General features: G+C 41.2%; 1 protein-coding gene across 1 annotated transcript in view; it reads left to right on the top strand.

Annotated features, from left to right (window-relative positions):
• The window catches only part of sntg2 (syntrophin, gamma 2), a 122,527-nt gene that overhangs the window by 21,823 nt on the left and 88,642 nt on the right, over nt 1-12,062 (top strand). The window contains exons 2-5 of the mRNA XM_008277244.1: nt 7,605-7,742; nt 7,858-7,914; nt 8,063-8,120; nt 11,305-11,348. Coding sequence (XP_008275466.1) covers nt 7,605-7,742; nt 7,858-7,914; nt 8,063-8,120; nt 11,305-11,348 — 297 coding nt within the window. The remainder of the gene's footprint in view (nt 1-7,604; nt 7,743-7,857; nt 7,915-8,062; nt 8,121-11,304; nt 11,349-12,062) is intronic.

Below are 12,062 nucleotides of genomic sequence, written 5' to 3'. Positions count from 1 at the left end.
TGCTCACCGTGTGAGTCAAAAACACCCACTATTCCATTTAAATCAAACTGAAGCTCAGCCAGGGGTATTGGATTGTTTTCATGGCTTCAAATAGGGAATCCCCCTTAAGATCAGCCTGTCAGTCTAGTTTAGTAACTCATTTAGCAATGTTTCTATTCAGCTCACACCAATTATTTTAGAGCCAAAGCCTCAGGTTTAAAACAATTTCCCAGTGAATTTGCTGGACGTGTTTTAGCATTAACGGCGGCGCCACTCGAGACCCTTAGTTTAAAATGGAGATGAAACTTTTGGAGGAAATGGATATGCAGACTATAATGAAACTGCAGCTGTTGTGCATGTTTGTTTGCATGTGTGTGGAAATGATGTGGGCTGCAAGGTGGAGTGGTGGTTAGCACCGTTGCCTTGCAGCTAGAAGGTTGCTGGTTCGCGTCCTGGTGAGGACATCCAGGATCTTTCTGTGTGGAGTTTGCATTTTCTCCCCGTGCAGCGTGGGTTCTCTCCGGGTTCTCCAGCTTCCTCCCACACAGTTCACAAACATGTTGAGGTTAATTGGTGATTCTAAATTGTCTGTAGGTGTGAATGTGAGTGTGCTTGGTTGTCTGTCTCTAAGTGTAGCCCTGTGATAGACTGGTGACCTGTCCAGGGTGTCCCCTGCCTTCACCCTTAGTCAGCTGGGATAGACTCCAGGCCCCCGTGAGCCTAGTGAGGATTAAGCGGTGTATAGATAATGGATGTATGGACGGATGGAAATGAAGTCTAGGCGTGGCTACACTGCACATAGCCCCTGTCCCTCTGGGTATTTGGTAGAAAGTATGTCACATGTGTCCTCCTCGTATGAAACCTATCAAAGGATTTGTTTATTTCCCGTTTATTTTTAATTCATTTCACGTTTGTTCAGTATAATATAAGTTTATATGTACGCTTGGTTGTGCCCCGGCAGGCAGTGCAGTAGTTTCCAATGTTTCAGGCTTTTCTTCACATTTCTTCACAGACGCTGTAGCAGAATGGAAACTGCAGAGTTCAAAAGCCTCAGTTTGTGTATCTTTAGTCGGCAGAGGTGCACACACACACACACACACACAAACACACACACACATAGAGCTCTGCAACATCACAAATCAACTTTTATGTATTTTGCTTCTTTTACTTCTCCCTCCTATTGTAGGCTATCTGTTACACTCCTTCTAACAAACAGTCCATCACCACGATGCGGACACGTCATCAGCGATGTTTCTTGGGGTCATCGGGTGTTGTGGGTCTTTGCACATAACACGCAGCGACCCAGGTGACCCAGATGGGGTAGATAAAGCCGCAGCTTGTGTCCAGGTAGCGCTACGACACCCACAGGTATCTGTTAGCTTACATACTGACACATCGATCAAAATACAGTCAAACCGACTCAGACAGATCTGAGACATGCTAGATTAATGTCTGAATCTTGTCACGGGATGTAATTCAGGATATTGCAGAACCATTAGCGCCTACAGAAGTCCCGCTGCATGTCACATTCTTTCCTTTACCTTTAAGAAACACCTGCAGCATCACACAGCAGCAGAAATCACAAGTGCTTCGCTAGATTGACACTAATGAGTGCATTTATGCTTGTGACACAGCAGCAGTTACTTCACGGACACAGGATTGGTCGGGATCTAAACGTAGATATGTTCTTTTTTTCTTGCGCACATCCGACAGGGCAGCTGTTTCACACAGATTCCAGGTTTATGCAGTGGAATCGTTTGTTTCAAAGCGTCTCTGGATGAGTCCTGAGCTCCATCAGAGCTGTCAGGACAGTTTTGCTAAGATAAGCCTGTCATTATGCACAAAAATCACATTTCAGTGTTTCATTTGCGTTAGGAGACTGGATCTCAGATAAACCTGGGCATCTTCCATACTTGTTCATTTAAAGCATCCGGTCAATCCTAGTAGCATCTCTCCATTCAGAATGTTTGAACTGCATTTCAAACATTTTAAACATTCAATTTAATTATTGCATCCGTTTCTGCCCTGTGGCTCCCAAACCGACCTGTCTGGAGGTCCAATTGGATGGATTTTCTATCTAAAATATGATTACCGCTGTTGGAACTAAAGGGACGTCAACTACTTTCAACTCAAGGATATTTCACCAGTTGAATTGCCAGTGCTGAAATTCTCAGTGTAGAAATTCATTACTGCTGGAGAACACTAATGTAGGGACCACTTTAAATTCACTCCTTTTAGAAATTACAGTTTTGTTATTAGTCGAGAGGTCAGAGCTACGACTGGGGATTAAAATGTACTAAGTCTTAACTAAAATCAAAGTTATTTTACAACACAATCAGCGTGCTTCACTCTGATTGGACAGTTGTTTCCTGATGTATCCACTGTACTGTGTACTTCATTATCAAACCAAAGGAGAATGAGATCTACACTTAGCTGTGCTCTGTCAACAGCATAAACTGTATAAAGACCTCAAAGTCTGAAAAGTGAAGCCAAAGTGCCTTAAAGCTGCATTCTTTCAAACAGACAGCAGGGGGCGACTCCTCTACTAGGATTGTATAGAAGTCGATGAGGAAATGACAGTCCTTCACTCTCGATCTGTTGCCTCAGTAAACATTTTTCTAATGCGTTTCTTGTTTGAATTTTTAGTTTTAAGTCTCCTTCAATTCAGCATTAAGTTAATTTTGTACATTAAGGTCCCCTTTAGAGAATAGTAGACCATAACGAAGGCTTTGTTTGGGGCACCTTGTAATTGAAGGATCACTACCGTATCATTCTGCACGGTCAAGGAATCAGTCAGATCCAACTCTTGCTAGTTGCGTCTAGTTTCGAAATACCATTTGTTGGCCACATGCCGAGTTCGAGGCTTCAAAGTGGTGCTTCACAAACCAGTGGGTCAACTTATATGTACAGTCTATGCACTTGAGGCGATTCTAGTCTCATGCCCCTGTTTATCAAACCGAGTGTTAAAGAGCACTGAGCCTAAGAAAACTGGTATTTATCCCATGTATGGAACGACACAGTACACAGAGCTTCATGTCAGCAACGATAAATCCCATTCAGTGTGATGGTGCTATCCCTGCGGTTCCTATTAATGTGCTCTGTGCACAACTCCATTCGCTAAATGCTCCTGTGAAGCTCAGCCTTTGTGTGGATTATTTCCAACAATCTATAGGTGCGCCCTCTATGGCTTCACTTCAGCTAAATTACATCTTATTTATCTTATCTCGTTGTAATGACCTCCTCCACCAAGAGCATCTGCACAGTCAGGAGTGCTTCTAAATTTACCCACATTATAATCCTGATAAATCACAGCCTATGCAAGGAAACACTGGTACAAAGTTTGCACACAAATTGTGCTTACAGGCAGTTGATAGATGAGACCGCGGGTGTTGTTCATCGCTGTTGGTTTTTGTCTGGCTGTCGCTCATACTCCGTTACGAGGTATTTGCATAAAGCTGAGCCTTTCTTAACTTTCCTCTGTAGTGTAGCTGGGTGCTTTATGAGTCTGTCAAGCTTGGCAGCTCAGTGCTGCAAAACCAGGTCTCATTCATGATGGACAGCAGCTGTTGTTGTTCCAGCCTCCCAGTCTGTATGTGTGAACAACCGTAGACCTTTTATATATATTTTTATACACATAGACACAATACAGTCTCTGTGTACACCCCAAAGCAGATTTTTATGGAGAATTTTTACGTGTCAAAGAACAGATTGTCCGTTGGTGTGATATTAAGTGCACAAAGACGAGTTTCTCAGTTTCTCAGTGTCTCTGTAAAGTCAGCAAGCAAATAAAATCTATACAAAGCATCTTTTGTTCCTGGTGCAGTCAACCTTGTCAACACAGTTATGTAAAGTTTATTGCCTTGAATTTTTTCGGTTTGTGTGAATGTTATTTGTGATTTAGTGCTGACACGACCACAGACCTTTTCCTCACAGTCTATTGTCGTGTTTTTTTGTTTAGACTTAACAGTTCTGTCATTTGACAAGAAACAATAAGAGCAGCACCAGGGAGCTGCCTAAGAGGTCGGGCAGTGACAAAGTAGAGAGTAATGGAAGGTGAAACAGGTTTCCTTTGTCATTCCAGGCAGTGACACTGACTTGTTTTGCTTTGTGTGCTATAAAACTTGTGGGGCTTGTTGTGTTTCCTCCTGAATGCAGCCATCGTGCTGCTGCAGCAGCCACATTTCACCGAAGCTGTAATTTATACTCTGTCTTTGTTTGTGGGAACAGAGCATGACCTTCATTCTCTAGTCACTTAAAAGAGAATTGGTTGACCTCAGTCATGTGCTGATTGTCACCTCCTCACCTGCTCCGATCACTCAAAAGCACATCGTCTATGAAAAGGTGAATCTTCAGCTATTCTACACAACATAGACACCGTCTGCAAAACCATGCAGCGACAAACCACTTCTTTTGTTTTTTGTCCTTCCACTGAGCACTGTCTTAAGAATGTGAAAATGTATTTTTAATACAAGACTGAACTGAAATGTTTCCAATCAATGTGATAATTCCCCTTTAATATGAAGTAATGGAAACCTTCTGTCCCCACGGAGACAACCTTCATGTTTCATTCCTCTTGAGATAAGGCTGAAGTCCTCTGATTTGTATTGCTGCAACATTCAAGCCGTTTAAAAAAGTACCGGAACAGCATGAAAATGCTAAAGCATTGATGAAAGGATTAAATTGATACGACACTTTACATAGTGCGCTGCTTATCAACGGCAATGTCGTAGGTGGCGCTTGATAAGATTTATGCCAAAAAGGAAACCTCGAGAATAAAACCTGATACAGTATCAAATGAAGAAGAGGCTGCACATAATCACAGAAACATCAGTAAATCTTAGTGAAGCCTTTGTGATGAGACAAAACATGCTGATTTAACTCTGCAGAAAGATTTCCTTGCCGTTGCTTGTTGCGTTGCGTTTGTGTTCCTATTATTTGGACACTGCGTGTATGTGAAACCGTCTACTTCACAGGCAAGTCACTACAGGAAGTTGTTTTTCTATCAAATAACTGTTGTTTCATTTGTTTATATGCTAGATCATCCATCAGTCTTATTGACCCTCGTGGCTGAATTCTGATGAAGTTTGGGGTGATAATGTAACTCACCATGTTAGTACACCGTTTCAAACATGAACCAAAGTAATAAGGGAAGGGTTTGAGGAAGGGACCAAATAGTTTGTCTGTGTGCTATCTTAGACATTGCAAATTGTAGAATGACGACAACTGGGGGAACAATACATCTCACCTTCTGTTTTCTAAATAATACAGACTGATGCGGCTGTTATTAGAACACAAAGCCACGTTGATCTTCATTGTACATGCACCTTACATTGGTTTAGTTTCATTTACAAAGGATAAAACTAATGGAGATGCCCTGTAATAATGATGTTGAGCAGGTAATCTTTACTAGTGCTTAAAACTAATCGATTTCAAATCAGAATCGCGTTTTGAAACAGTGCAGTTAGCAAATTGCTAGGGCTGCAATTTACTCTATAATTATGAAGCGACCAAGGGTTTATTTTCTGTTCCTTTGGGGGGAAAAAATGAGTACAGGATGTGCAATACGTAGATGTTGCTCTTTAGTAGTGAATGACTGACCTGGTTCAATGTAATACAAATCACAATATCTGGTAGAAAAATTTGATTTTTTCTAGTAATCGGCCCTTTCAGCCTGTCTGTCTTCAATGTGGTGTAGGATCCAACAGCTTTGACTGTTCAACTGCAAGTTAATGACGAAAAATAGAATAATGGAGGTTTGTTATGTTAGATGTCTGTGAAGATTCTCAGTCATCCAGGTCATGGTTATTCTGGTAGATGAATCGTAGCAACTGGACTTGCTTGAGTTCCTTGAAGATGTTTCAGCTCTCATCCAAGAGGCTTCATCATTTCTGACTGACTGGTTGGGAGTTCCAGATACTTATATCTTATTGAAACCCAAACTCTGGTGTTTGTTTTTGGGTTTGGCTATCCGTATCTGGCACTTCGTCCTTGTGAGTTGGTGCTGCTTCTTGGTTTTGGGTTGGAGGTTTTTCGTGTTCCTGGAGCTCGTGCAGTTGCTACGATTAATCTACGAGAATTTGTTATTTTAGCCTTTACGTAGAATTTTACATTGAAGATGGCGAGTTTAGAGAGATGGCTGCTCCTCCATGAGGGCAGAAGAAATGGTTTATTTTCCTCTCCAAGTTTACGTAGCAGCATCGGGACCTGCACAGTAAAGTTTCAGAACTGCCATGGGTACTGAAAAAGGTTCTACGTTGGAGTTTTTGTTGTAGAAACATGCTCAAAGGTTCGTGCCAGCTTAAAACAGCCAGCTAGCTCCTGCAGCCGGAACGTCCAAATGCTGAAATGCCGTTCTGGTACAAGGACATCGAATTGGCAGACGGAAAAATGGTGGTCTTTGTCTTGTCTGAGTTTAGCTAATCAGTATCACACCCTGCACAGCAGTTTTTCAGGGCTGCTCAGAAGTACGGAAATAAGAAAAAGTTGTTGTTTTTTTTTTCTTTCCCAAGAACAGCTCTGAAAGTTAGCGAGCACGTCTTGCAGTCGAAACACACACAAAGGTTTGGCCTCTCCTAAAACAGCCTCTAAATACCTGCAGTGGAAAACTTTGACAACGTCTTATAAACGCGTTATGATGGTGGGGAATGTGACTTTGAGTCCTAGAAACTATTCAGCGGTCTAAAATTCACTACAGGATAAATTTGATTCCCGTTTTTGATTGATTAATGTATTCAGTTATTCAGATTACAATGATCGTTTCTTCTGTCCTTCATTTTATGCCCAACAACGAATGACACTCTCACGTCTGTTCTTTATTAAAGCAGTGAGCACAGTAAACAATATACCTGTTGAACATTCACAGGAACATTTTCATTATCGGTATGTTTGCAAGGTGATGGTAACATTTACCTCCAAGCACTGCTGTGTTTAAACACAGCTTCTCTAGGTTGGTAGAGTAGCTGTAGATCCTTAGTATTCTTCTAAGTAAAAGTATTAAATAACATACTTGACAACCCTGACGTTTGACCACTGAGCTAAACAGTTTGAAATGCGACTAATAGCATCGTTGAATAATAGAAAAAAAAACTTAATCAGGCAGTCATTTACCTACTCTGTAGACAGAAAGTGTTTTTTTCTGCTTTTTTTTCCATTTCATTTAGCGTTTGCAGATAACTGATGACTGAGCAGTGAAAGATCACAGACCGAAGCATTAGAAGTGAGGGTTTAATTGAGCTGCACTATTTTCAGACATTTCTGGAGTCTTCATCTATAAAGAGACAGCTAAAGTGAGAATTCTTATGTCTCAGCTGCGCCTTTTATCAAAGTTGGCTGTTGTCGTTATGTCTGTCCTCTGTGTTAAATTGGTTGCAACTGTCCTGAACTTTTGTGTGTCCCTTGTTTTGTAAGGTAAAGATATGGAATTGAAAATATGAATCCCCCTTTTTTTTTTTTTACTCCGTTACACAAAGGTTTCACAATGTCAAGCAAAACCAATTAACGCAAAAGTAGACCAGTAGAACGGGGGGGTACACAAATGGCACATTGAGAAAAGAGGATTAAAATGTTCATTGTGTACATAATTGCTCTGCTTGGCAAAATGTCAATGCTCTTCTCAATTTCAACAGACAAAATCTGGAATTGCTTTGCTGTACAATGAGGAGACCAACAATACCTATGATGTCTGCCTGAAATTGACCAAAGAGGTATTAACCATACAGAAGCTGGATGTGGTTTGCACAAGTGGAAGTGAAACCCAAGTAAATGTAAGTGCACCCGAGGGCTCCAGACTTGCATTGTAATTCATGCTGCATAACTCCAGAATACTGTTTCAATGTTCACAATATCCTTTTGCCAATAAGAAACTCCCACTTTCTAAAGCACAGAACTGTTGTACTGCGAAGACAAGCGACTGGCGGTCTGGGCTTAAGCATCAAAGTAAGCAGATAAGTTTTGATTATGGAGAGACTACAGTGGAAATGAAAAGGCTTTGGGTGCAGAGATGACTGTTTGTCAGTTTTGGCAGCAAATTTCACCAGTGAAACTCGAGCAATGTTCACGCTCATCTTTATCTCCTGCTTTCCAGGGAGGCGCAGAGCACAACGTGCCAGTGGTTATTTCAAAGATTTTTAAAGATCAAGTAGGTAAGAAAGTTAAGAAAGTATTTTTATTCCGCTGCTGCAATGTGAAATGGTTCTGAATGCAATGTTAAATGCTGCCTTTCAAGTTGAGTAAAAAAAAATGTTGGTGCAGTGAGAAAAAGATATGTTGGTGGTTCTTAAATTTTATCTGACATATGATTTTGCAATTAAAAAGCTTTGGCAATAATTAGAGCAGTGCAGCCTACATTTCCCATAATGCAGCTCAGTAGTGTTTTACATTTGCCTTCTGTGGCATGGCTTTTTAACTCTATCCTCCAGTTTGTGCTCTTTCTCATAGATTTTTAGTTAAAACTCTAACCGAGACAACCCTGATGGACATAATGAAGGAGACATTTGTGATACATATAACACAACAAAAACACTATACTTTGTGCTTTTCTTTACATTTTAATAGAAATATGATGATGATTAAGATTTCATTTAGTTTTTTCTGAGAGTTAGAGGATGTGATTGTTACTAATCTCATGTCATAGAGCTGGAATAAAGTCATGTTTAGCCCAGCTTAGCATAAATAATGGAAACATGGACGCGCCAGTCCACATCTATACCAGGTGACTAATTTGCACAGTGTATAAGCTCATGCTGTGCAGCCAAGCATTTATAACAAGCTAACTCTATTTTAATGTCTATTGGAAATTGCAGAGGTCCTGGAGATGCCCGAGAATGTAAAGCTGATTGAAATGTACACAGAAAATAGGAGCCCTCGGAGCCCGGTGTCTCTCTGCCGTGGCCGTTGTTCTGTGTCACAGTTTTAACCACAGTAGTCTGGATCCACACTAAAATTTAACGAGCTCTTTCTTTGGCCAGGCTCCGCCTCTGTGAAATTTTGAGGTAGTTTTTGCCTAAACTTGTTGACAGACAGACAGGAAAACAAACAGCAGTGAGAACATACCTCTGCTTCGGCTCTGCCTTGGTGGAGGAATTAATTGAGCCACAAAACATTTAGAATATGCAGCTGCAGAAGATATTATACAGCTGCACAGGGTGAGTAAATAGAATTTAAACTGAGCTAAGCCTAACAAATGGAAACTAGTGATATCAGCTGACAATTAATTTCATACAAACAATTGCAATTAAGGCTTTAATTGTCTCCTTCTGTTCAGTTTTGCCTCTATTAGTTTGGTGTATTAGTCGTATTGGCGCCTTTGACAGCAACCTTTCTGCTACAAATCCGACAAATTGCCTCCTAGTTCTTGGGCTCTCCTTTTTCATTCGGCTTAAAACAAAAATGTGCCCCCGGCAGTGCTGTGATGTCTGGCTTTGCAAGTAAATCCATGACATTCGCGTCAATAGATGCTCATGGAAATTCAGCCAATTAGAATATTTGAAGTTAGGCACCTCGAGATGCACAGTTAGTGCCATTAAACCCAGATAGAAGAAGGAGGAACGGACAGTGACGAGGAAATAGTGATTGAACTGTGACATTTCTGTTAACTTCATCCACCTGATTTTAAACAGTGGAGTGGAAGTGATTCTAGTGATTTTTCAAAATGTTTGTGGTCAGCTCAAGACATCATGAAGTGGTGATTGTATGAGGTGTGTCAGAAAAGGTCCAGGACTGGTGTCACAAAAGATATATTTCAAATCTAAATTACAAGTTTTCCCCTTCCAAGTAATCCCCCTGGAGTCTAACACACTCTCCCAGCCTTCTCTGCCACGCCATCCATTAAGGATTCTTCCAGGATTCTCCACAGCTTCGTCGTCACAGCCATCTTAATGCCGTCCACGTCTTCAAAACGGGTCCCCTTGATGACCCCCTTGAGCTTGGGGAAGAGGAACAAATCCCACAGAGCCAGGTGGGGTGAGTGGGGAGGCTGGTCCAGCACAGTGATGTTCTCCTCAGCCAGGAGCTGTCAGATGCTCAGGGCATTGTGAGCAGGCGTGTTGTCATGGTGAAGCAGCCACGACTTGTCCTGCCACAACTCTCGCCTCTTCTTGCACTGAATGAAGCAAACGCCGCAGGATCTCTTTGTAGACGTGCTGGTTGATCGTCTGAAGGGGAAAACTCCTAGTTTGGATTTGAAATATATCTTTTGTGACACCAGTTCTGGAACTTTTCTGACACACCTTGTATAGTAATTATGTTATTCCTGCTGAAAACATAAGCAATCAGTTAACCTGACTTATAAATATACCTACCTACACCTCTACCACTCACTCAGTTACTCTGTGTGTCTTTGTTTTTCCCACACACAAGGCGAAATGTAAAAACCACAATCTGTGATGGTCCAGGGAGTTATTGACCAACTTATTGTCACAAGTCACTGTCCCCAACCAATACAAATATTGTCTTGTAGATTTCTCTAAGTACAAGTTAAAAGCCACTTAGCATGCTTTCTGCTTCCTCTTGAGTAGCTTTAATGGCTGGAAGAGTCCACAATGCCTTTAAAACAAAAACATGTTTTGTTGTTTCATGCTAAGCCAAACTAATCACGGCCCAATTCTTTCTCCACGACATGAGGCTGGTGCCACTCCTCTCACAACGAAAATACATTTTCTTGATAAGTTTTTTTTTGGTAGGATTGTTTAAGCACACCTACCGACAGACATGAATTTAAACATAAGGTGTTGTCGTCTCACACAACGTTTATTGTTAATTAGGCGTCCAACAGGGCAGTTCTTGGTGATCCTCGAGCATGAAACGCTGTGAAGAAGTAAACAGCAGCCAATCTGGATGAGTAATATGGTCATGCTGTCAGCTAGATGGAAGAGAAAGTACTTTAATCATGTTTGTCAGCTAAATTGTTAGAACTGATGACCTCTCTGTATCCCGCTACGATGCCGTATCAGAGCATCGAGTGAGCGAATCATTCCCCTGTAATTTGTCTTTTAGCCCACATGCCTCCTAATATCTTTTTTTCGGATACAAGAGAGTCATGTCTTCATATCCAGAGGACATTAAGAACCCTTTTGAGAAAGCTTCGCAAATCTTTTGACAACAGAGCTTTTCATTGTTTCCTCTCGTGCCGCTGCGAATGAGTTTATATCCTGATTAGTTTGAAATTTCATGCTTTCCTGTGTTCTTTCTCCGAGCTGTAGGATGTTGGCCGAGATTAGTCAGACAGAGACACTGATTGCTATTTCCACCACATTGCCATGTATGAAATGAGCAATTATTTTGTAATGTATTCATTAACCTCTGACACTTGACAACCGATGCCTGCAGCTGATCAGACGGGGAAGCTGTTCGTCGGGGACGCCGTGCTGCAGGTTGGTACATCAGTTCACGACTTTCTTTGCCTCGCAAGTCGGTTCAGTCCCAGCCAAGAGCGGCAACTTGTTGCATCTTAATCTGAGCCCTCTGTTATTTTGACAGCGTAATTAATTCGAGGAAACGGGGAAAGAATATTTAGAAGTTTGAACTGTGTGATTTTAATCAAACGAGTCGTTTTATGTCTCGTTGCGCCTTTGAAGAGACAGCGTTGCGGTCAGATGTATCGCTGCCGAACACACATCAGTTTAATTTAACCAAACATGTCTCATTGTTGTAGAGTCATTGCTGTATTGTTAGTGATGTTACCGTTAAATTACGGCTGATGTTCCTTCTAATAGTTGCCAAAAAGCGTCTCGTATTTAGTAATTCTATTCATTTAATCTTTTAAAAAGTTAATTTGAATCCGTCTGGCAGATTTATTGGATGTGATGTTTATCTGGAATATCAACGAGATGAAGTGGACAGCAAAGCAATATTAACATTCATATTGGAAGTTATTATGGATTATAATATAAATAGAGCTGCTACTGCATCCACCTTTGGATCACTACTGTTTCATATTTATTTGCAGTGACTTATTTGAACTGTCACACTGCAGAGTATTGCATCTATTTACATACTTGCAGTCGTAGTGGGAGAAGCAGCGAATTAGGGACGGCTTGGAAAACTTTTGAATCGGGGAGCCAGACTGGAACACAGTTTTAGAGGAG

The sequence above is a fragment of the Stegastes partitus genome, unplaced genomic scaffold (genome assembly GCF_000690725.1).
Source record: "Stegastes partitus isolate 25-593 unplaced genomic scaffold, Stegastes_partitus-1.0.2 Scaffold93, whole genome shotgun sequence".
In the NCBI taxonomy this organism is placed as follows: domain Eukaryota; kingdom Metazoa; phylum Chordata; class Actinopteri; family Pomacentridae; genus Stegastes; species Stegastes partitus.
Note: the sequence above shows the minus strand (reverse complement) of the source record. Positions and strands in the feature narration are given on the sequence as shown.